Here is a 26,532-nt window from a genome sequence, read left to right as displayed (position 1 = left end):
GAGAGAGCGGGGCTATGAAATGCACCCCAAGCAAAGTGGTATCCTGAGGCTTGTCAGGTGTCTGTGAGCACCATCTGGACTTGACCTGAAGGCAGTAGACACTGGAACTCTATCTCAGTGTGGACTAGAGGTTGCCACATGTCTGAGAGTCCAGGTCATATTTACCTTTATTGATTCTTAGACTGAAGCAAAACATGTTTGTTTAGAATTGTTATACTTTTACCCATCAGAGATGGGTGCCGTCATGTGGTGCTGGTAGGAGTGTAAACTGGTGCAACATTATTTTGGAGAGATATTTGGCAATATCCATCAAATCTAAAACGTTACTTTTCCTTTGACCTAGAAATCTCACTTCTAACAGTTTGCAACAGTTTTATGCCAATAAATGTACAGTTAGTTCATCGGCACCATTAATAATAGCAAGAGAGGAGAAATAAGGAAAGTATCATTTAGTAAAAAAATTACTAAATAAATTGTGGCATAATCATAATGGAATTCTAAGTAGCATACATACATGTATGCATACTTGGAAAATTGTATATGCTGTATCTTTAATTTAAAAAAAAACAAGTTGAATATGTATAGAAGAAACAAGAAGAATCTGTATAGAAAGAATTTTTAAAAAATAGTTCCATGCCCAGCATGGAGCCCAATGTGGAGCTCGAACTCAAGATCTAACTGGAGATCAAGAGTCAGACACTTAACCGACTGAGCCACCCAGGTGCCCCTAGAAAGATTTCTTTGTATAAAAATATATATGCTTAAAAATTCTGGAATTATTCACAAGAAACCAAACGTGGCTACCTCTGGGGAGTAGCTAGGTGGTTTAATGGAAATTTACTTTCACTGTATAGTTTTTGGTATAAAAAATTTAAGAACGATAAATAAGCATTACTTTTCTATATAAATGCTATTACATTTTAATAGATTGTTGACTACAGTTGGAATCTGACAGAACAAGGACTCTAGGCTCTGGAGGCTGGAACTTAGTGGGAAGACACTAAGGATATTCGGGACCTAACGCCATTGTGTGGATTCTAGAGGGCATAAAAAGAATGATGGGCAGCAAGAAAGTGTGGATCTGAATTTTGAATTAAGTAAAGAAAGAAAGATTTGTGTCTATAATCATGAACTTGTATTTTGTTTTGAAGGCTGCCTGGGTGGAAGGCTTGTGCATGTGTTTGGAGCAGGATTTTCTCCAGGGAACATGTCAGCTGCTGTGTGTGGCGCTCCCTGCCAAGTCTTGGCTAATGCTACGGTGTCAGCCTTCAGTTGCTTGGTTCTGCCACTGAATGGTCTGTACAAATGCCACATATTTTTAAAGAGTGTATATAAAAATGGTATTCTTTGGTTAACTCACATTTTTGTAATCAATGCTGTAAAGACCTTAATTTTTCTGTGTGTTCCTGGGAAGAGGATTTCTGTGTCCTCCATCTAATATGTTAGATGGGACTGCCTATTAGAATGTTTCATAGTAACTTTAGTCATATTAATGGCAATGGAAAATTTATCACCTGTGTTCTTGATTGTTGTCATACAATGATGGAGAAAGTAATTGTGCGTTCTGAATTTTAGTTTCAGTGACAACCTTAGACATCATGGGGAAAGCAATTTCTTGGTCTTATTCTGAGGTGGGATTGCTGAAAGCATCTGCTTATTGGAGATACTAGTGAAGGGATGGGATCAACAAGCTGGATATCTCTTGCACATTTGCCTGGTGCACCCAGTTCTGGAATTCTTATTGTAGGTGAAAGAGCCGACACCAACACCATCCTCTTATTCTGTAATGCCCAGGTGTTTACTCAATAGAACGCTATGATCTCTCACTGTTTTAAGCTTCACAGCCATCATGTAAATCATGGTACAGGAAGCTGTGGCTTTGTTAGAGAGAAAGGTACAAAGCTTAGATAGTCCCATGATGGGGCTTTATAACAGTGGATAATTTCTCACTGAGCTTCAGAAAAAAAGTCAGAGAAAAAATTGCCCTTATCACTATAGGACCAGCTTAGCCAGGTGATTAACTTGTTTGCATAGTCATAGATTTCGTATCTGTGTGCTTAGGAACCATTTGTACACATGCTTTCAGAATAGTGCTTTATTTTTTTAAAAAAAGATTTTATTTATTTATTTATTTATTTATTTATTCATTCATTCATTCATTCATTCATGAGAGACAGAGAGAGAGAGAGAGAGAGAGAGAGAGAGAGAGAGAGGCAGAGACATAGGCAGAAGGAGAAGCAGGCTCCATGCAGGGAGCCCGATGCAGGACTTGATTCTGGGACCCCAGGACCATGCCCTGAATTGAAGACAGACCCTCAATGGCTGAGCCACCCAGGTGTCCCTTTAGTGCTTTAAATTATATTCCTAACTTGTGTGTCTGCAAGTTGAATGTGGGTGAAGGATTTACAAAATGATCAAAACATCATTTTATTTGAACTTGGACAAAAATCCCGTGGTGGGTAATTAGTGATGGCAGTTTGCAAGAGATTGTCTTAAACAAGATGGGGGAGGAGGAGAAGGAAGGGGATGGAGAGAGAGAGAGGAGGAGGAGTGATGATCCTTGTTTAAAATACAAACTAGAAATGGAGTTTCCTATTAGCATCATATATATAAGCAAAGCATTATGGAAGAGAGGTGTATTCCACTGAAGATTCCATGATGGACACTTAAGATATAATGGAAGATTTAATTTTAAGGCATTACCTGTTGGCTCCTCCGCTCTACCTCCTGTGCATAGACCAATGCTGGCACAGTGTATGTGCAAAATTAATGCTTGATAAAAGAATAATGAATTGGGAAATTGTGGAAACAGAAAACCAAGATTCCATATTTCTAGGTTCTGATATTTAACAAATAGGGCTACAGTCTTTTTAAAAGACTTTCACACATACACAGCTTAAATTAACTTTCTAAAACTTCTTGGTGTTAAAACTGTCAAGACACAGTTTTGATTAGAAGTACAAAATAAAAATCACAGAGGTTTCTGGGGCAGGTAAATTGTGATATTGGAAATTTGATAAGAAGAAGAAGAAGAGACATTGGTATATTTTAAAAGATTTGATTTAATTTTAGAAAAGGACTTTTCAAAATTCCTTGATTTTTAAAAAAGGAAAACAGAAGTTGGAAGCTGTAACTCTAGCTTTTGCCACTAGGTGTCACCAAACACCGACTGATTGTGCAAGAGCAGCTCATTTGCTCTTGGGAAATGGATAATTGGGCTTATTTTCCTTTCATAAAAAAAGAAAAAATCTTTTTAAAGACTTTTAATTACAGTATCTAAAAATAGAGAGGAACTTATGAAAGCCAACTCTATTGATTTCTTACTTAAGATCCAGGATGGTATTCAAGGATTCTATCAATATCCTGAGTTAGATAAAACGTTTTGAGTATAAGTTTGTATTTTTTTTTTTTTCCCGGAGAGTAAGTCTACAATGAACATCAAATGATCAAACAGAGTATGTCTCACAAATGGTTAGAAACTGCTAATAATTCCCCTATTTCATATAGGATTGCATATTTACCAAGGTAAATAAGATTTAAAAATCTTATTTTTTAAAAAGGTTTTTTTAAGAGGACTATTTCAGAGCAGCAACCTACCATTAGCCGTGTTTCTCAGTTGCCATTGTCAGAGCAATCCATCCTTTCACTTAACCGATGCTCCCCTGCACACCTTTTTTCAAACTTAATCAGGCCTTCAGAATGCAGAATAATCTTGGTCCTTCTAACACAAGGTTCTGTATTATTACTAAGAATTACATTATTATTGAGAATATCATATTATTTTTTAAGAATTGTTTATTTATTTTGGGGGGGGCAGAAGGAGAGGGAGAGGAATTCTCAAGCAGACTCCATGCTGAGCCTGGACCCCGATGTGGGGCTTGATCCCAGGACCCTAAGATAATGACCTGAGTGGAAACCAAGAGTTGGAGGCTCAACTGACTGAGTCGCCCAGGCTTCCTGAGAATATCATACTAATGTTGTTGCTGGAGCAGCAGCAGTAGCACCTAGGAGTTTGTTAGAAATGCAAATATTGAGGTGACCTAATGAATCAGAAACTTTCCAACAAGTAAATATTTTGGCATTTCTTTTCTGAGCCTTCTCTGAATTCCAACCTTTTTTCCCCTAATTTTAAGTCTCAAACTAGGTAGCTCCTCCACGTAAGACAGTTCTGGCCCTATTGGGTAGCATCAGAAGATTGCCTGCATAGAAGCTGGCACCGTATTTGTTTTTACAATTGCATCACTGTCTTGCTGGTTTTTAATCTTGCTGTTACCTACGATTGTTCCAAGGTGGTTTTTTTTTTTCTTTCTTTCTTTCTGCCATGCTTGTGCACAGCTGGACATTCCTCATTTGATATTTACACGAGTTTTACTTTTTTTTTTCCTGTGGTTTGCTGCCTTACTATTTTCATTTTTTTTTGTTTATTTCTGTAATTTCTCTAATTTACTAAGGTCACTTTGAATTCTGACCCATGTTCCGAGTTTTATTCCTTAGTGTGATTTTGCACACTAAAGACAGTGATGTTTCTCATTCCAGGTTGTGGATGATGGCTTAGAACTCCAATTTCCCTAGTGATTGTTTTCTTGTTCCCACGCCACAGAGCTCATGTGTTTTCTTTCATCAGTGGGGCAGAGACAGTAAAGGTAGAGCTCTGAGGATGTGCTTTTGCTGCTCTGGTGTCTTCTGTATTTACGTTTCTCTTAGTTAACGCTTTTAACAAAAGAAGAACTTTACTTTTTCCTATGATGGGTTGCTCAAACATCTTATTCACAGGAACTAATATTTTGTATTTTTTTAAATCAGCAAAATCATTGATGTTCATGTTTCTTGAATTTATACCTTGAATTATATGGCATGACTTCTTCATGGAAACTTTAATTTTTCCATGAGGCATGAAAAGCTAAAGTGATTAAAGTCATACAGTTATATTTTGTGGTGGAACCATGGATTCTGATCCCCAGCCCTGGGCCCTTTTCATAGTCCACCTTGTCAGTTTGCATCCACTTCATCACCTGTAATGAGTTCATTATTTTATAGGTGCTGAGCCTATATATTTGCCCGAAGGCTTACTAACTGGAAAGTTCTTAGGTTTTTACACATAAGAGTCCTACTGTCATTCCTGTAATTCCTACAGTCCTGCTGTAATTTATTCTGAACACATTCACAGAGAACCTACTATGTGTCACATGCTTTGGAATGTACCAGCAACAATAATAATATTTGTGTGTGATTGAACAACTGTAAACCTCACATGTGCTTATCTCATGTACCCCTTGCTGCACACAGCACTCTGACATAGGTAGGGCAGCTTGGATTCAAGCCCACAGTCCTTGGTAATTTTTGTTGCATATTTGTTTTGACAGGTTAGCTGCAGAGGTAGAAGACTGAAGAGATTTTCTTTCTTTTTTTTTTTTTTTCCTTTTTTCCTTTAGTACGGTTTTCAAACAGAGCTGCTCCCAGACCATCTCATGTAGAGACTTGTTGATCTTCTTGTTAAAGGTTACTGCCAGTCTACCTTGTTGATGCCTTTTACATTGTGTCTCATGAATGAGACAGAAATGGCCTAAGGGTCATAGGGCTTCAAATTATTGCTTTTCTTCTTCATACAATATTAGTAGTCAAAATTGTGTAAAAATCAAGGACTTCCATTAATCAAGAGATCCCATCCAGATAATGAAAAGACTAGCTAAGAACCTGGAGAAGATATGAGTAACCATATAACCTTCTAGGGTTAGTAGCCAAAATATATAAAGAGCACAAATCAATAAGAAAAAGACAAATATTCCAATATAAAAAAGAGCAATGACAGAAAGAGGAATTTCACAGAAGAAGAAATATGAGTTTTTACTAAACATATAAAAAATTGTTTGACCTAAGAAGTAATAATGCAAATCCAAATTAAGGTTGCAATGAGATGCCATTTTATTTGTCTTGGACTGACCAAAATTAAGAGTGTGATAATCCCAAGTGCTGACAAGTTATGTAGAGTATTGGAAACCCATTAATATAGCTGGTAGGGATGTAAAATGGCACAAGCACTTTGAAAACAATATGACACTATCTTGTGAGGTTGAATTTGTGCCTACCCTATGAACAAACAATTTTCTTTAAGGCATTTACCCTAGAGGAAATTGAGTATATGTTTGTAGTAGCAAAACCTGGGAAATAGCCAAAAGTCTATTGGTAAGAGAATAGATAAATATACTGCAGTAATTTCACACAATGCAGTATTGAACAGCAATGAAAATGTATTATCAAGTTTTATGTGATAATTTGAAACTTGGTAAATCTTCAAAATGTAATATTGAGTGGAAAGGAGCAGTCCAAAAATATGTCATGTAGTCTATTGTATAATATTCAAAAACAAGTGAAATTCAACAGTCTTTCCTTTAAGAATACTAACTCATGTGAGAAAGTGATTTAGGAAATGCAAGTGGTTGCTTCTGAAGATGAGATGTAAGATGATGGGCTTGACAAAGAGACATAGATTTGAGAAAAATCACAATTGTTTTAGACCTTATGTTGGCTTATAGATTCATATGAGTTTTTCTTATTATGATGATTCATATTTACAAAAATGTTACTTATGTTTTATGTGTGTGTTTTGTACACATAATGCATTTTTAAGAAAAGTAAACTGGTAACTTTATTTCCCTATTGGTCAAGGAGCAACACATGAAAATGCATTTATGTAATGGTGTGAGGCCTTCAGTTCTTTCTGTGGTCGCCACCTAATCTAATGGTGAGTGTTTCCTGCAGTGTCCTTGGCTTTCCTGTGTGGCCTGAAGCACTCGGAGGAGAGCTGTGAGGCTTCTAGCAGCACCTATGTGCAGTGTGATTTGACTGTCACTGTGGGGACAGAGACACTGCCCCAATCATGGCCTTATCTCTACATTTGTGAAGAAAGTCCCCAATGCCTCTTTGCACCAGATCATTGGACAGAGTCAACGTTTCCATGGTTCTCAGGCCTCTTCATCAGGTAACTCTGTCCTTTACCTTCCTGGCCTTCCCCACAAATGCATGGCCAACTAACAGATGGAACCATCAGAAACTGCAGGCTGGGTAGATGTGGCCCCCAGGGCCTACCACTCTTGTTAGAGGGACCATTCCTTGGTGGATTCCAGCCAGCCTGCATATCAAAGCATCTCCTGTCTTTTCAAGTGTTTGAGAGAACATCTGAAAAATCTGCCCAGTAAACAGCTCGCTTTGTTCTTGCTTAGATTTTAATATTTATCTTCCGATCCAAAGCAACATCTGGTGAATGCCAATGGGGAAAAAGATTAGACATTATGAAAAACAGAAGGCTCTTTTCCCCTTTCTTTTTTCTTTTCTTTCCAAACAGATTCACAAGTATGAAAAAAAGTCATAGAGAAATCCAGCAGATTGCACAATGTTTATTCAAAAGAAGGGGGGATGGGCAGGCAGAAATACTCTACAGTAGATCTAGGATTTAGAAGCCATAAGCTTATAAAATATTTTTGAACTTGACAAATAAATAGTACCACTTTCCAGGTAAAAGCCTCTTTTCTAAACAAATTTAAGGAAAAGGTGTGATCATGTTGTTGACTCAGGACAGCCTCAATTTCTACTAGCAGTTCTTTTCCCATGCAGTGTGATATTTCAGAGCAAAATGTTGCTCTGCACTCTTTTTTTTTTCTTATCTAGATTGAGCGGCCACATCTGATTGTTTAATGAAGGCCTATCTTTCCATTCAAAATTAAAACTAAACATGGCTAATTACCCAGAATGAAAGAGCTAACCAGCACTTTTCATGGCAGTCTTACTTTTTGATGTCCCAAGGCAGCCTGTGTTTTAGTATGAATTCATCACCAGAGAGAGGTTTGTGTTTAGCCGTTGGAAGAGAGGAACCTCTTTGGCCAATTGCTTTCTAGAAGGTGTGAAGTACCCTGTTTAGGTCATACAGGAAACGAGATACTGGAGGTTGTACTCAGGCAGGCGTGGGTTTCAGAACTCACAAATGCTGGATACCAAAAAGCACATGTCAGGTTCTGGTTCTATTGAATTTGAAGACTTCACAAAATTCCCACAACTCTTCTTTGAAGTTCTATGTTGTTCTCTACTCAGGAAGTCATTGAGGGAATAGCCTCAGACCCTGTTAAAAGTTACACCCTTCTTATTTATATCATTTAGCAATATGCACAAATAAACCTCTAATTCTCCCTTCCCTGTGTTCTAGTAATTCACTTCTAGGATTTCAAGAAAGCAGTTAGAAATATGTAATATTTATGGAAAACTACATTTTTGGAAGTTTTCAGTATAATAACAAAAAAAATTTGAAATGAAGTCTTTAGTAATAAAGGATGAATCCAAATACTAATGTATTAGGAAACCTTTAAAAATCATGATGTAGACTATTTTACTGAAGCAGGAAATGCTTACAGTATGTTGGGAAGTAAAAGGGACAGATCATAAAAGAGTGTATAGATTTAATCTTAATGGTGTATATAGTACATATGTTTGTATACACGTATAACAGGTAATTAGAAACAGGACTCGAAGGATGTATTCTTAAGGGTTGAGTGCCTACCCTAGGTGATTGGAGTATTACATTTATTCATTGCATTTTAATGTATTTTTTTCAGTGAACATGTACTAATTTAATGACAGTAAATACACTATAATTATACAAGGTGTATTAAGAAAATTATATGACAAACAGCTTACCTTAGTTCCTCTTAAGATTATGCTTGTGAACCTGAAGAATTACTTGCCATTATCTTTGCAAGGAACCCATTTCCATTAAATGCCTTATCCTATCCTTTGCCAGCCACTACCTCTATGGATTTGATGTTATTTGACAAAGGTAGACATGTGTATCTCTGGTAAAAATATGCTCAGTTCATCCATCCATCTATGCAAAATTTATCAAGTAAATTTTGATTTACTTGTTGTAGGTACTGTGACAGGAGCTGGTAACTCAGTGAGGAACAAGATGGCAAAATTCCTGCCTTTAAGGGTAGAGGAAGAAGCCAGAGAATAAACAAGCTCACATATTGTGATAAGAGCTATAATGTGATAAAAAAAAATAATAGAGGACTCCTGTATACAATGTGCTCAGGAAGGCTTCTCTGGAGTATCTTTTGTGGAGCTGAGAAGAAGATGTCATTGTGGCCAATCAGGCAGTGGGGGCAGAAATGCAAGGGCCCCATCACATTTATAAACTGTCAGAGGCCAGAAGGGCAGGAGTAGACTAAGAAGGAAGGAAAGTTCTCTACATGAGCTCTGGGAGGTATTTAAGATCTTGGAGGCCATAGTAAGGAGTTTAGATTCTGTCCTAAAGACAGACTAAGTATTTTTCCAGAGTCACACAGTCCAGCCTTAGCAGTGTCAGGTCTGGAACCCAGACTTCAATGACTGACAGTGTACTTGGCATGGTGCTATGCCTTCAGTGTCAGGGATGAGAGCCTCGACTGAGGTGTGTGATTCAATGAGATTCCAGAACCACCAGTAGCAATTTAAGGCTAAGTGAGGGAGACATAAAGACAGCAAGTGTTTTTGATGCCTATCCTAGAGGGTGCATGCAGGATAACCTGCTTACTACTTTTGGATCTGATCAGACCAACTGAGAAAGCCATACATTAGGACTCAGGAAACAGGTTCTAGAAGTCTCTTTGCCACTATCCATACCAAAAATATTTGCCACATTCCCTCAAAATAAACATAAATGTGCGTGCATGCACAACTGTATTATCTATATCTATGTATGTCTATATATACACGTATATTTACATTTATATTTATACTTAACTCAGAATTATTGTGGAAGAAAGCATGGAAAAGTATCTTTTTAGGAAACTTTGAAATTTCATAAATGTTGGTCTATTTTTGATATCATGGTATCTCTGCTAATTTTGATGATGGACTTTTAATGAAAAATAATCTCTAGTGAGATAACCAGGGACAAATACAAAAATAAATATGACCTAAAGCTTGTAAAAAAAGTCTAAGCTAACAGAAAATGGTTTTAATTCTATGAGAGCAAAAAGAACATGATTAGGGAAGATGGTGCATTGCCACCGACGAATGAGAGGATTGCTGAGGGGCTTAACCCATTTTTCTCTAGACTTTGCTGATGAAGAGCCTAGAGAAGAAGGCTCATTAACAGGGTAGAAGCTCAAGACCAGAAAAGGTTGTACGGGAAACTGGTCACGCCTTTCCTTTAGTTCAAGTCTATGTCTTAGATCATTTATAAACATGTATATACAGTATATACAAAATACTTGCTTGCAGGAGTGAGGATCATTACTTGCTGGTAGTGAACATGGGAGGGGGGCATACAATAGAGTAGATGGACAACTATTTTTTCCTTTGCCTAAAAAGGGAAAAAGGGGAATTCTGGACATTTAGACAACTCAGCTTCTGTTATCCCTAACAAAATTCTAGAATTCATTACTAATCAAATGGTTTGTGAGCTTTCAGAAACAGAAGTACAGATCTCCCTCAACTTACAACGGAGTTATGACCTAATAAACCCATTGTAAGTTAAGAATACCATAAGTTGAAAATGCATTTAATACCTAACCTACCGGACATCATAACTTAGCCTAGCCTACCTTAAACATGCTCAGAACACTTATATTAGCCTGCAGTTCGGCATAGTCATCTAGCAGGAAGCCTGTTTTATAATAAAGTGTTGAATGTCTCATGTAATTTATTGACTTCTGTACTGACCATGAAAAACAGAATGATTATATAGAAAAAGGATGACTTATAAGTGTATCAGCTGTTTATTTTTTGTGATTGTGTGGCTGACTGGGAGCTGCAGCTGCCCAGCATCATGAGAGAGGATTGTACTGTATATCCCTGTCCGGGAAAAGATCCAAATTCAAAATTGGAAGTATGGTTTCTACTAAATGCCTATTGTTTTTGCACTATCATAAAGTAAAAAAAATCTTGTCAAACCATTGTAACTCAAGGACCGTCTGTAGTTATCTGGGTACCGATTCATAAGGAATGTGATGGAGGGGTAAACCAACTTTATTTCCTTCTTGTTATATTTATAAGTGATTTCTGATGGAAATATATATATAGAGAGAGCTTCTCAAACTATTCTAACAACTACCGCCCCCACCCACATGGCAAAAGGAACGTTCTAGCTGCAAATCCCAAAGTGGCCTGACACAAGCATCAAGTGGCTTTGAAGTCAGGTGTTTTGAAAAAATATGTAAACTTTGCATTTCTATTTCAATCATGTTTCCATTTTTATCTGAATATTATATTTTAATTTAAAATTTAAATTACTTTTCTTTTCTGAAACTTTGAGTACTAGTAACACTTCAGAGCAAATGCTGTATTTATCCTCTAGCTCTGTCTACCCCCTAGATCATGGCTCAGCTAAATGGATTTGTAGTTACAAGAAAGGCTCCAGGTCCAAAATGCATTTGGGCAACGGGTCCCTATGAGTGAGACAGCATGTAATTCCCACATTTATATTTCAACAATAATATCGCTACCACCACCACCACCAAAAACTATAACAAGAGCAGCCTTTATTGGACACTTACTGTGTGCCAGATTCTTTGCAAATCACTTTGTAGGCTGCACTTCACCCCAACCCCTCAACACCTATGTAAAATAGGCACTCAATGATTATAACTCCATTTTATAAACATGGAAACCAAAACGTAGAGTCACATCCTACACAAGGTAAATATCTGCTTGAGAATTCAAACCTAGCTGGTTGCTTCCAAGCCTAACCTCTGCATGCTAATGCTTCTCAGAAAATCAGTTGAACAAGTAAAACATGGTGAAATCCTCAGGTGTTGTGGCTCTGAGACCGAGTTTACAACTATCTTTATTTAAGCATTGGGCTGCAAAACAAGCACAATGTTAGATGTCATGGGAAGGAGGACTCAGGTAAGAGGAGACCGCAGCCCCAGTGGTCAGCTCAAACTGTGTGTGTTCAGTTCTGGACCACATGATGTTAAAATGTGAACAATCTAGAGTAGGTCTAGAGCACAGTGGGTATGAAAGTCCTGACCTGGTGAATACAAAGGTGGGAATATTTTACTGTGAAGAAGAGATTAAGTAGATGTGGTTACCCTTGGTATTTCTAGCAAATTGTGGGAGAAACCATCTTGATATTGATTTGGGAAAAGATGCTCTAGTTTGACATGATTTATAGTTTGTCAAGCAGTGACCTTTTGTCCTTTCCATGGCCCTGCCACTTTTCCCATGGGATCTGTCTTCTTTATGCTGATGTTCAAACAGCATTGTAAAACTTGAGAGTCTTGCTTTAGGAAACAGGACACCTGGGTTCTAATCTTGGAGCTGTCGCACTTTTGTTTTTGGCTTTATGCAAATCTCCTGATCTCTTTAGGTTACATTTGTTATGCCTGTATCTACTTTACTGGCCCAAATGAGATCATACAAATGAAATTGTTAAAAAGTATGAGACATCATGCTTTATCGTTACTAATCATCTTTGAGTTAGTTGCAACAATGCCTAAAACCAGGATTGTTTTTGAATAAGTATCACACCTGTTGGGAACAATAGCCTGCAATATCCACACTTTCACCTCCTCTAGACAGCATATTTTTAGACTTTCTGTAATGCCACACTGCTGTTTTTCATTTTAAATCCAGTCTGGCTTCTCTCCTTAAAGCAAGAGGACTTTTAAAGTGAGTGGCTGGTAGTATAACTGGCACATATATCGAATCTCCTTAGTCTGGGCTGTTAAGTAAGTTTAATTAATTTACTAAGTTAATGTTCCACTGCTAGCAACAGAGCCTCATTGCCATCAGCTGGGGAGAGGGAATTGAAAGCCTAAATGAGCTCATTTTTTCACAGTTGGAATTAGGGACCAGTTAGCCAGTTGTGTGGGTTTTCCAATTTCTCCATCTGCCCTGGGGGGATTGAGGCAATTCACTCCCCCAACACTAAGTGTGAGTAAGAACAGAAAGAGGGAAGGGGAAAAGAAAAAAAAAAAAGAAAGAAACACCTCTGCCCAACATTTGCTTCCATTTTTGGAACTGAAAGTATTGTGTGCACATTGCTTGTTAAGTTGGGATATGGAGAAGCTTTTGCTAATGTTCCTAATAGATTTGGAAAAGAGAAAGGCCTCAGTGAAAGATATTTACCATGTGCATTTTCATTGCAGCGTGTGCAGATAAAAGGAAAACAAATAAACAATAAAAGAATGGAAACAAAATTACAGAAATTTGCAAAATTTGACAAATGGTGGCCTGTAGTTGCCACAAGCTAATGGCTTGCAATGATTAATAAGAGTAAAAATAATTGCATTTCATTAAGATTGATGACACCCCATTTAACCTCCCCTCTCGTTTCAGCCCTAAAGTGGAAAGAGATGAAGTTCTCATCTATAATAGCTCCTGTAACATTGCCATGGAAACTGAGGCAAAGATGGAGTGTGAGACGCCTAATCAGCCAATTACCGCCAAGATTACTGAGATACGGAAGAGCCGGGGCCAGAGCACTCAGGTATAATCAAATCTTTTTTACAGACTGATTCAAACAGCTCAAATTAAATTTGTAATATTGTGTACATTAAAAAAACAATTTAGTCCAAATGGCAGCGATATATAATATTAAATGCTCTCAAACTTTGAGAAGCGAGTCTAATGCACAACATCTGAATTCATAGTTAACTATGGTTAATCATATATTTTCTCAACAACAAATGAGTGCTGCCTGGGCTCTTTTAAAGCAAATTCTGAACAGATAATCTCCGCAGCGTTTTGTCCTACTTTCCATGTGCGTGTTGGAAAGGGGCTCTCTGTGGTTTATTTCTTCATGAAATAAATGGCCCTCAATTTAACCAGACCCCCCTGGAAGGTTTCCAGATCACTCAGCCATCCTCAGTTGGTGGGATGGTGATGTCTGCTGGTTCATCCGGCTCATCTGTTCCATGGAGAGCAGAGTGGAAGCTTCAGCTTCCGAGGGGAGATCAGAGCTGGAAAGCACTGCTGGGACATTTGGTCTACCCTCTTTACTTTGATTTATCTGCTTTGAAATCATCTTAACCACCCCTCCAAGTGGCTCCCCTAAGGATGTGTTCTTAAATGTCCCCACTGAGAGATTCCACAGCCTCCCCAGGGCATTTTCAAGGCTTGAAATCAGAGACTGAGGGCTCTTTGGAAGTATATCAGATAATCTTTTACAACTCCCTGGACTTCTCAATGATAAATGATAAAAAATAGTATTGATAAAATAATGATAAAATAATATTTATTGAGCACCTACTCCCTTAGGGTTTTTTTTCATTATGAAACCACTTCTCGGTTTTCCTCTTTTTGTCTCTTTTATTTGGAACAAACATTTATGGGGTGCCTATTAGGTGCCACACACTACATGAGATTCTCTAGTGAATGCTCCTTCATTCAATTAAACTTTGCGAATCCCAAACTATACTTCCTGGGTTCGTGGGCATGGGTTTTTTTGTTTTGGGGTTTTTAATAATTTTGGACTAGTGTCAAAAATGTATGCAATGACAACATAACTTTTCTGTTCTTTCTTAACTTTTCCCTGCCTGTCTCCTCCCTCCCCCACGCCTCACAACCTCCTTATCCTCCCCTCACGCCTCCCCTCCCCTCCCCTCCATTCAAGGAAGATTGCACCAGCCTGCCACTTCTGGCTTCCTGTGTCCCCCAAATACACCTTTTCCTTTCAGTTCATTGCCAATTTTATCATCTCTGGGACCATAGTCCTCTGATCATAGACTCCACCTTGCTCCTCTGTCCCTTTCTTGCAGTTGGCTGTCAGTAACATCTCAAATGTTTATCATGAGGCAGTGGGTGTGCTGAGTTGTGTTGTGTATCAGTGTTGTGTAGTGGAATGAGAGCTGTGGGACATTGAACAGTTTCTAAGTCTTCCTGAGCAATAATGTGAGTTGTTGGGATGCCCATGAGAGCAATGCCAGTGAATGGGAGGGAGAGGCAGGTTGCATAGTGCTTAAGTATGGGCCTTGGAGCTAGACTGTGGGGACTTGAACATATCATTTGCTACCTGGCAGCCTTCAGACAAGTTACTTAACCCCTCTGTGCTTCAGTTTTCTCATCTGCAAAGTGGAAGTAATAATAGTACCCACCTAATAGGATTGATTGGGGGCTGGTATCCTAAGATCTGAGCCACTGAAACTGTTCCTCCAACTGAGTAAATGTCCAGTGGTAGCCATTACTGGCAGTGCTAGTTTGCTAGTAGGAGTGCTAGAAAATGATACCGTGTTATTTCTCTGTGGTGCTTGCTGCTTTGACCAGATCATTTTGGTTCTTAGATTTCATTTAATTTTTCACCATCTCAAAAAGTAATTTTGAATTTTTCAATGCCTTAGTTGTCTTTAAATATTTGTGCAGCATATATTTATTGAGTTATAGACATGTTCAAGGTTATCTGCCATTTTCTGAAGGAGAATAGTAACCTGAAAAGAGACCCCTTTAGGGGATAATAGGGAGGAGAGGCCATCTGGGGATTAGGTAAGTCTTAAAGGACATATAGAGTCAATTCACTACAGTAGGAGGGAATGTTGTGTTATCATCTAGACAAGCCCCTTTATTCAAGAGATGAGTTCACTGAGGTCCTTAAAGAGAGGTGACCTGATAGAGGTCACACACCTAGTAATTTGGCCTCATAGCCCATGTGGCCCTAAATCATTATGAGGGAATCTTTAGGAACCAGAAGGGCATGTCTGTCAAAATCTACTTGGCTTGTGTCAGTGTCTGGGAGACTCCAGTCCTGGGATGCATGGTTACCCTATAGATGTTGGGATGTCTGGTTTCCCTGCACAGGTATGGGGATAACACGTCACTTGTATTGGCAAACACAGTTGCTTTATCTGGACCTGGATCTGATGAAAACCAGTGCTGACAGGTGCTTAACTAGCACTAGAATTCAGGTCTCCAGCTCTAAATACTAAGTGAGAACCTTGGAACACACATTTCATGGAATGTTAATAAGTATTTTGTGATAAAAGTGTTCCAAGGTCAAATACATTTGTGAAAGCTGGGTTAAAGTAATAGGGTTTTTTTTTTTTTTTGTGGACTTTGAGAGCCTTCCACATGTGACAACATAATGAGAATGTTGAGAGAACTTTTGTATTATCCAAATTTGTTTGTTCGTGGAACACTTTATTTTCAGAATTGAAGCTCCTCTCTGTCCTGCTGTGCTTGCTTTGCAAAATGTTGCTTATGCCGTGCTCTCCCCCTACCATCAAGTAGGGGATCAAAGGTGGGAAACATTACTTCCAGATGGGGCAGCCATCTAGGTCTGCTGAAGTAGACAGTATTTGTATTTTGCCTTCAAGAATGGGCAGGGTTTAGGTTCAGGGTTGCAGAGGAAAGGCATTTCTGGTGGAGAAACCAATATGCACAAGTCTCTGAGGCAAGAGCCTGTGGGAATAGTGCAAAGAACATGATGTGTGTGAATGGGACTAGTGAGTTATAGATTTGGGAAGTAGGCTGGAATTAGGATGGCTGGTTGAGTGTGTGGCACCTTGAGTTCATCAGGTGACAGGTAATCTTTGAGGAGGCACTGCATGATCACAGGTGTGCTTTAGTCACACTGATCTGGTTGTGGGGTGTGGGATGCCTTGGGGATCCATGGGAGGCAGAAGCATCTCAACCAAGAAAGTTATAATTGAACTAGGGAAGTGGTGGAGGGAATGGAGAGGAGGAACACACAAAATAATCTGCATTTGATAACTTGTGTTAGTCAAGGTGTTCAAGGATATGGAAAATGAATGATGGTAAGTAGAAAATGACATGCCAACTTTCCCAAATGATCTTTTCAAATCTATGAACTCTCTCTATATATATCTCCATGCTCATGACTCCCATATTGTAATCTCCATCCCAGAGCTCTCTCCTGAACTTTAGATTCCCAAACCTTAGGGCCTACTGTTATCTTCACTTGGATATGGAAGTGGCATCTCAAGTCTAGGAGATTATAAATTGAATTCCTGATCACCACTGCTTGTCCTCTGTTTCCCACTGTAGTCCTGGACCAAGTTTGTGGCAGCTCTGTCTTTTCAGTTGCTCAGGCCATGGAAGTATCCTTGGTCCTCCAAATTCTATATCAAATCTATCAGGAAATTATGTTGGCTTTACCACTAATCTGACCACTTTGTAGCATGTTAGCTATCATCATCACTCTCACATTTTACTGAGTATTACAAGGCTTACCCAACTGGTTTTCTACTTCCATCTTTACCTCCCTTCAGTCCGGATTAGAGGGGCCCTGGTGATATTTCAAAATATGTCTGATGATTTCACTCTTCCCAAAAACATTCCAGTGGCTCCCAAATGGTCTTGTAATTAAAAGACAAGTCCTGGGGGATCCCTGGGTGGCTCAGTGGTTTAGCGCCTGCCTTTGGCCCAGGGCGCGATCCTGGAGACCCGGGATCGAGTCCCACGTCGGGCTCCCGGTGCATGGAGCCTGCTTCTCCCTCTGCCTGTGTCTCTGCCTCTCTCTCTCTCTCTCTCTCTCTCTCTCTGTGTGTGTGTGTGTGTGACTATCATAAAAAAATAAATAAATAAAAGACAAGTCCTAACATTGACTTAATGGGCCATTCTCTGCACTAATCCCTTCCTCCAATTCCTTTCTGCCTTCACCACTCACTTCTGTCACCTTGTCTGCTCTGTTCCAAGATTGTTGCCTCCTCGCAGTTCCTGGACCATGCCAGGCTTGCTTCTACACTGAAACCTTTGTATTTACTGCTCCTTCTGCTTGAATACTCTTCCTCGTCCTTTTTTTAAGTACCACTGTTCACTTTTAACTTTTTGCTGAAGTTACTTCCTCGTTGAGGTCTACCATTACAACCCTATTTATAACTGCAACCCAGTGTTGCTCACTACATATATCATGCTTGCAATTTCCCTTACTCTTTCCTGTTTTCCTATAGTCCTTATCACCTGCCAATATTCTATATAAATTTGTTATATTTATTTAGCATCTAGCTTTTCCTGCTAGAATATGATCTTCAAGAAGGCAGAAATGTTTGCCTGCTTTGTTCACTGGTATATCCCAACTACCTAGAACAGAGACTAAATCAATTGTACTAATGAACAATATAGAAATGCAAATGATGAGTTAAAACAAGCCAAATCACATGTTGCTTCTCTCATACTATCCTCTGGTGATTATATCTGAAAGGACACACACACACACACACACACACACACACACAGGTGTACATGCGTACATTTGCACACAAAGATGTTATTGCCTTATTTATATTGTTCTTCAACTTGTACTTTTTTTAGGACCTCATGGCACTCTGGGATATAAGCTCCTTGAATAGAGGAAATTTGTTTTGCCACTAATGTTTCCAAATGCTTAGAACTATGCTTAATAAACAGCAGATCTCATTAAAAATTATGGAATGGATGAATGGATTTATAAATGAATGAATACATCATGGTCTTCTTTTCATTTTAGCTCAGGTACATTTTTCATTTTCTTCACAAGACATTGATTGTGCCTACCATGTATCACGGTGATACATCAAAACAAGAAAAAATATATGAGGACAAAGAATCTGAAAGAATGCTGGAAAACACTGTAAGATGCTATGAGGCAACCAGTGGGCTTGAGAGGTTTCTGAAGGACATATTGGGTTGGATGGGTAGAGAAACCAGAGCAGAATAAACACAAAGCAAAGTAAATGTAGAGAGAACTGATATAATATAGCTATACTCTTCTATAGGGCTCTGGAAGAAATTCCAAGCTTGAGTCAGGGCATACCCTTAGGGTAATTAATGAAGGGATTGCTGTGGGAATTACTACTGGGTTGGCATTTCTTCCCTCTCTCTCTCTCTCTCTCCCTCCCCACCTCCTTCTTTCCCTTTGGATCTATGGCTCTCAAGGTGATGTCTTAAAAGTAGCTCATAGAACAAAGAGGAGTTATTTATTTGGGAGCAAGAGATAGGTTTGGTCTACTGTGGATGTTAGGACCACTGTTAAACTCAGTTAAACCCATGCAACTCTGAAACTCCAGGGAAAGAGGGAGGGTGAGAGCTCAGCATCCTCTCCATTTCTGCCTCCAAGAAATTCCTTTACGTTCACTTGACTCATCCAGATGTTTTACCCAGCAATTTCAGTTGTGATAACTGGAGGAATTTTCTCTGAACATCTGATCTGCCATATTAGTGGAAAAAGAAGTCTGAAAACAATGCTGTTAAAGTTATCTGGGAAAGGATTTTAAACCTAGAATCCTATATGCAGTCATATACTATTTGGAGTAAGAACAAAATAAAGACATACATGCTATACAGAATTCAGAAAGTTTATCACCCTTGTGTAGTCTCTGAAAAATTGTAAAAGCAATCCAGAAATGGAGATGATATGGGATTCAAGAAATGATAATGAACTAATGGCTTCCCAAAAGCAGATAAAAATTGTTGAAAATGTGGCTGTGAAGATGAACATAGCTAAGAATGTATTCTTCACCATAGTCAGGGACCTGTTTCACATAGGTATAATCAAAGGAGAATAGGAAACAGACACATAAATCTCTTCTTTGATAAAATGAGGAGACATTTCAAACACAAACATTATGTGAAGATGAAAAGTAAGAGAGGCACAAATGATTTAATGGGATAGAGTGGAGGCAAGTCAAAATTAAGCTCCTGCAAAGGGAGCTTAATTTTGATGAAAATTTAGATGAAAAGCAAGACAATTTGCCCCAAAGAACCCTAACGAAGCTTTAGGTTTAGAAAAATCTAAGTAAAAGGAAATAGGTCTGAGGCAAGATGCTAAAAGGTATGCATGTGGGTGGTTATTTGAGGTTCTGAATGAAAAAAAAATCTTTAAACAACATTCTCTGGAAACCACATACTTGCTGGTTGAAGCCAAAGTTCAACTTTACTACAAAACAAACAACAAAAAAACTGTAAAGAATGGTTAGATCCCTAGAGTACTGCTCCTGACTGACCCAACCAGATATCTCTTCCTACTCTCCCTCCAGGATGCAGAGGCATAATTTGTGAACAAATTGAATTTATAAGATATTGATTAGGCACTTGATATCAAGCACAGAGAGATGGAGATGTAGGGTGGTACTGAAATCTGGCAGATGAATGGAAAGTCTGCTTGCTCTTTAGAGAGAGGTCAACTTCTCCTGATCCCACTAAATTCTTTCCTCTGCCCAGCTTGGAATCCTGGCAACCCAAGTTCTCCTCCTTTTAGAAAGGAGACAAAGATTCTTCTTTGGAAAGATAAAATCAAAGTAAAGATCCACAGATTTTGACATTTGGAAGCCTCATGAAGTTCTGCTTACACAGATCATCCACTTAGATTTTTAGTGCCTTACTCTTATATATGAATGGGTGGGCTTCTGGTTTTGGTCATGAGAGAATAACGAGTTTCAGACTGTCCTCCTGCCATACCCAACTACATATCTAGTTGAAATGTATTAGATAACAGCACAAGGCTGTGATCCTTGAGAGAAGGGGAACACACTAGGAGAGTGGCTTTCTGTCTGGGAGCACATTCCCAAACACAGCGCTGGGAAATAGAACCCAAGAAGAGAGAAGCCCAGTCTCACTGGTAGGAGCTCAGGGCTGCTTAGGTAGGGAGCTAGTAGGTAGAATTTAATGAAATAATGGCCAACATTTTTTCAACTTTGATGAAAATTACAAACCCACAAATATAAGAAGATAAATGAATCTAAACCAGTGGAAACATAATGAGATCCATTATTGGAGTTCTCAGTAATGTTAAGATGTTAGTTCTTCCAGTTAAGTTGTATGCTCCAAGGTAATATTTAGAGTCAATGCAATTCCAATAAAATATTCCAACAGGTTTGTTTGTTAATTTCTTTCTTTCTTTCTTTCTTTCTTTCTTTCTTTCTTTCTTTCTTTCTTCCTTCCTTCCTTCCTTCCTTTCTTTCTTTCTTTCTTTTTCCTTTCTTTCCTTTCTTTCCTTTTCTCTTTCTTTCCTTTCTTTTCTTTCTTTCTTCTTTTCTTTTCTCTTTCTTTCCTTTCTTTTCTTTCTTTCTTTCTTTCTTTCTTTCTTTCTTTCTTCTTTCTTTCTTTCTTTCTTTCTTTCTTTCTTTCTTTCTTTTCTCTTTCTTTCTCTTATTTCTTTCTCCCCTTTCTTCCTTCCTTCCATAGAAATTTCGAGGTTGATTTAAAAATTTTATGGGAACACAATGAATAGCCAAAACTGCCTTTAAAAAAAAAACAAAATTTGAGGACTTAACAGTGCCTTATTTCAAATCTTACCATAAGACTGTGGTAATCTATTGGAGCTTTATGATCTCATTCGAAAGAAGGATTCTCTTGCTAAATGTATGTTTGAAAGCTCTTGCCACAGCATCATGAAAACCAGGAGAGGGAAAGGGTTGAAGGAAGGTGTGATGAGATGTATCAAAAATAATGTGATCAGGAGATCCTTAATAACATTTGAGGTGGTAGGATGGTATTGGTGGGGAAAAAACTCAGATTTTCTATGGTTAGGGAGTGGCAAATAAATGCAGGTAGGTTGTATTGATCACAAGCAGGAAGAGAAAAGAAGGGTGCAGATGAGTATTGTGACTGGACAGCACCTTCCTTGTGCCCAGAACTCACCATCACTAGCACTAGGAATGGTTTCTTCAGTTGAAGGTAATGGATTAAAGCTGTGGTTTTCAAGGATGTTCTTCAACTTGACAAAACGCAAACCCCCAAGCTTCTTACCACATCCATTTATCTAGTGACCACAAAGTAGCTCCTACATAACCCTGATGTCATATGGTCAAATCACCAGCATCTTTTGGGAAATATTTATATTTTCAGACTTACTTGGGGAATCTTCAATGTATACGTCTCTCAGGAAAATTTTATTTTTCTTAAAATTGAAGGATTTTCCTCTTGGGAAATCCCACAATACCATATCATACTCATTATAGGAATTTATCTTTTAAAATTATTTAAATTATGTGTATTTATTGAAATATCTTTTCCCTCAACTAGATACTAAATTCTCTGTGAATGAGATGCATATTGGATTCCTCCTTGATGGATGGGTGGATGAAGGTATATATCTGTACTGGATTATTATTTAAAAAGCAAAATCACATTGCTTAATCTAATCTTTACTTTCTGTTGAAGGGGATTCTTCTAGAAATTGGTGTAATACAGTGATGTGCCAGATTTTACATTTGAAAAATAATGTGTATAGCTAGATAAGAGGCCAATCTGAAATGACTTTCCATTCCCTGTTTTTTTCCTCCTATTACTGAAACACACAAAAAAATACTTTTCTGCTGTGTTTTCTTCTCTTCTCTCATTATTTTCCTTCCCTATTCCTTCTTTTCTTCTCTTACTTTTTTCTCCTCCTCTGCCTCCTATCTTCTCCCCCTTCCCTCCTCTCATTTCCTTCTCCTTCTCTCTTTTTTTTTTCCTATTCCTCTCATTTCTAAGCATTTTTATTCCTTGTGTATCATCAGTCTTGTGTGCCTGGGGAGGTAGGTGCTATTGAAAGATGGGTTGAGCTGGTTGTTAGGCCAGAAACCCAAGATGTAGGAACCCAACCATTCCCTTCCTGTCTTGGAGGAAACTTACAGAATCCCTTGTGCTTCTAGTTTTTCTGTGAAGTGAGGCCCCTCATGTGTACCATTTCCCCTACTGTGAGGGCAGGGTGAGTTGGGAAGGCAAGTGGCTTCACATCTGAAAAGGACTTTCCCTCCTTAAAAGAATGATGTGGCAGGTAGCAGAGACAGATGGGATACGTGATGAACAGGACTCCTCCAGCCTGACTCATAGTTCTAGAAATGTCCTGTCTGATTTTGAGTGTGTGGCAAGTCACTTAACCTGTCAGTTGATTAAGGTTAGCACTCCCTGACTTCCAGGTTTTGGATAGAGGAAGACAATTGATACAAAAGGGTAGTGATAGGAGGAAACTAAGAATTCAAGATGCATGATGCCAGAGTAGTTATGAGCTTGAGCTCTGAATAAAAACTGGATTTGAGGCTGATCCTTCTACTTACTTATCATATAAAATTGGGCAAATTTTCTTAATTTCCTTCCATTAATTCCTATTTCATACACATAGAACACTTAAAGCAGTGTCTCATTCACAGGAAACAGTCAGAATGTGCTGGATATTACTACCTCTGGTTAAAAACAGAGTGGGACTACATAATTAAGAAAGAAAGTGAGTGAGTGTTCTGCAAACTGTTATGAATGGCTAAGGTGTTATAATTTATGGCATTGTTTATTGCAATTTTGTCATAACCAGAACTGGCTATGTAATAGAAGCCTTGCCACATTTTTGAGCTCAAGACTTTGAAGGCTTCTTTCTCTTGCTTTTTCTTTAAGAAGAGGGAATTCAGGCAATTTGTAGCCTGAATGCAGGCTTAAATTCATCTGAACAAATTAATTGTGCCTCTCTGTTTCTCAAAGACTCTTTGTATTAAATGAGTTCATGCCATCCGCCTGTTCCTTTCCCACCAAGGTATTTTAACAACAAATGAGGTTATGATTTCAAAGACTCTATCCCATTTTGGTCCCCAAAAGTCCTTATCATTCTTAGATATTATAATATCACCAAGTAATTATTACAGTACCATACAAGAGTTTGAATCATCTTAGGTAAATTTGTTCTTAGCTTTTATCTTAAAATAATAGTTTCTGTTCTCATTGGAAAACAGTGAGCTTTATTAGCCCTGTGAAAATGACTCTATTAATGACAAGCAGAGGGCAGTCCCACTGGGACATGACATGATTATTTTCTTCTGAAGTACAGCTTCGTAAATGGAAACCATTCTGGTCTAAATAAATACTGTGTGGAATTTTCTCAGGGAACCTCATATCATGCAAAAATACATGGGCTCATTTTGGGTCTGATTATGGGAGTGTAATGATCAGATTTCTTCTGTGCCTTTCCAAATATGGGACTTTAGCTAGCCTACCAAGAGGTGTAAGTGCTAAGAAATTGCTTTGGGTAGTAGGATGGCCCCATAATATGGCTCTTTGGATTCTACAGGGGCACTGGGGCTGGTGAATGAAGAACCAGAAATGTTTGAGTTAGTTTGTTCACTGACTCATTGGTGACTTTGGATGATTTAGTTTTCTAATCTTGGTCTCAGTTTCCCCATCTGTGACATGGATGGATTATATGGAAGCTCTTAGCAATGGAATGTGAGGACTGTGATATATGAATATGTTACATTATCAGTATATTGAATTCTTCATCTGATAGAGAAGCTTGCTTTCTCAGAGGTTTATTAGTTCATTTCCTGGAGACTTTGTTGTGAATCACCATCTTCCTGAACCTGATGAAGAAGTAAGAGAGCACTCAACCATGAGTAGGCTCCCTTTCCAGGCCATGAAGGGTCTCAGGTAGTAGTTGAACGGATTTCAGAAATTAGATATAGATTAGATGTGTGTGTGTGTGTGTGTGTGTGTGTGTTAGTGGTGGTGGTACTGATGTGGAGGTGTTTGTGTTGGTGGGAACAATATGAGTTTCATAAGTGTTTGGACATGTGGTGTCTTACTAGGCATGTTAAACATTTTTAATTTTGCTGTGAACTGTTATCAGTTTTGAGTCTAATATATATATAGCATTTCTATTTGAAACAGCAAACAATCACCTGTCTTGTAATATAACAGGCAACTCAGTGAATTTGGAAGAATGGGGTTTTCAACTCAGTGACGTCCTCTTTGAAATCTTGTTTGCTTATCCATTCATCTTCTTTTTCAAGATCCTTGCTGTTAGTGCCACAACTCTGAGGTTTGTGCTTTCTCCAAAGAGTCACAGTACTGCCTCAAAAATGCATGTTGTTATGAAAGGAGTGTAGAGAGCCTTGTCTAGCTAGCGATAGTACCAGTTGGAGCCCTGAGGGTGAAGAAATTTGGGTAAAAGCTATAGGAAGGACATCTCATTTTGCATGAGGGAGAATGTGGCCGTTCAAACATCGAAAGTGTCACGGAAGCTGACTTCATCGGTTGGACATCCAGCTCTGAGAGAAAGAACTCTTGTCTTTCAGGGGCTTGCTTTAGAGGTGGAGAGAAGGGGGACCAGAAGGAGAGAAACAGGGGTGTTAGGTAGAATTAAAAGAGTACCGAACTGCATTTTGATAAAAACTATTATGGAGATGGAGGTCCTCTTGATGGGATTGCCATTTGTATGAATCAATTGATGTTAACTTGTTTTTGAGTCTATGAAATGGCTGTCTCAGGCATAAGCTCTCTTACACAAATTTGGACATTCTGCTTCTTTTCCTACTGGTTCATTTCAGCTTTGAGGGGATTGAACTAATGTTACTGGGCAGATCAATGAAGGGTACATAGGTCCTACTCTGTATTGTCCTGCCATCTTCATATGTTGCTTTGTTCCTGGGTAGAGCTGTTGGGCAGGACCTTTTGTGGCCCTTCATTGTTGACTGAAGTGTGCTGATGACAGACTCCTGCCAGGATATTGATGAAGGTGTATTTGACCCCAACAATGGTTTAAGTTCTCTCTCTGCCTGCCCTTCTCTATGGAACCATCATAAATGCAAATCAAGGTATGTGGATGAGGGAAGATTTTCCATGAAATATACACCAACAGATCACCTCAGCTTTACTAAAATGAGGGACATGTGTCCTTTCTAAAGGAGGAAGAAAGGAATTCTCTAAAAGCAGCCATTTAATGAAGGAATATATTGCTCATAGAAGCTTATACATTAAAAACCATAAAAAATGAAAAACAGGAAAGGCATGTATTGATTCTGTTGATTTGCCAAAGGAACTTCTGGCCTTTCTAGGATATGATAACCACTGTACTAGTTTCTTCAGGTTCTTTTGATGGGAGATGCAGATATAACTCAGGAGAAATCCATGTAAAGTATTTCCTTACTTCCAATTAAGTGCCAAGAACCTCCTACGATTAATGGGTATTTAAGTGATTTTCCAGAATCGTCTCTCTGTTTTAACTAAGAGAATGTATCACAGTTCTGCATTTAGTCTCCTCTGTGATAGCCATCTCTATCTAATATCCAATTCTCAACTATTTTGAGCACAAGGAAGCTTTGCACTTTCCCACCCTTTTAAGGTCTGATGGGGCATATGAGTTGCTTAGAATGTGAGTAGAAGCCTTTAATTTCTAGGGCTTGGCTCTCTAGCTAGCCCTTTCTTTTTCTTTGCCATGATGACCACATGGCTCAGAGCATGAGGTCAATAACATATAGAGGACAGTTGTTTTACCCTGGAGAATTGCTAACATTTATAGCCATCTTTGTGTGATCAAGAAATAAATGTTTATTGTATCGTCCAGGAGGATTTGAGATAATTTATTACCACATATAATTTAGCCCAGCCCTAGATAGTGGCTAACCATATCATCTTTCACCTTTAGCTTTGTGGCCTTCCCACTACCTTCCACATGTTGTCTTTAATTCTTCTCTCTGACCACATGGAATCATCACCCAGTTAGTGCAATTGCTTGGTCATAGGGTAGTTTTATTTTTAGCTTTTTGAGGAACCTCCATACTGTTTTCCAGAGTGGCTGTACCAGTTTGCATTCCTACCAACAGTGTAAGAGTGTTACCCTTTCTCCTCATCCTTGCCAATATACCTGTTGTTTCCTGACTTGGT

At 38.5% G+C, this 26,532-nt stretch overlaps 1 protein-coding gene across 4 annotated transcripts in view; it reads left to right on the top strand.

Annotated features, from left to right (window-relative positions):
- The window catches only part of PKHD1 (PKHD1 ciliary IPT domain containing fibrocystin/polyductin), a 477,678-nt gene that overhangs the window by 83,722 nt on the left and 367,424 nt on the right, over positions 1-26,532 (top strand). For all 4 annotated transcript variants that reach the window (XM_072733695.1, XM_072733698.1, XM_072733700.1 and 1 more), the window contains 3 exons: positions 1,152-1,295; positions 6,760-6,979; positions 13,312-13,462. In XM_072733695.1, coding sequence (XP_072589796.1) covers positions 1,152-1,295; positions 6,760-6,979; positions 13,312-13,462 — 515 coding nt within the window. The remainder of the gene's footprint in view (positions 1-1,151; positions 1,296-6,759; positions 6,980-13,311; positions 13,463-26,532) is intronic.

Source organism: Vulpes vulpes, chromosome 1 (genome assembly GCF_048418805.1).
Source record: "Vulpes vulpes isolate BD-2025 chromosome 1, VulVul3, whole genome shotgun sequence".
NCBI lineage: Eukaryota > Metazoa > Chordata > Mammalia > Carnivora > Canidae > Vulpes > Vulpes vulpes.
Note: the sequence above shows the minus strand (reverse complement) of the source record. Positions and strands in the feature narration are given on the sequence as shown.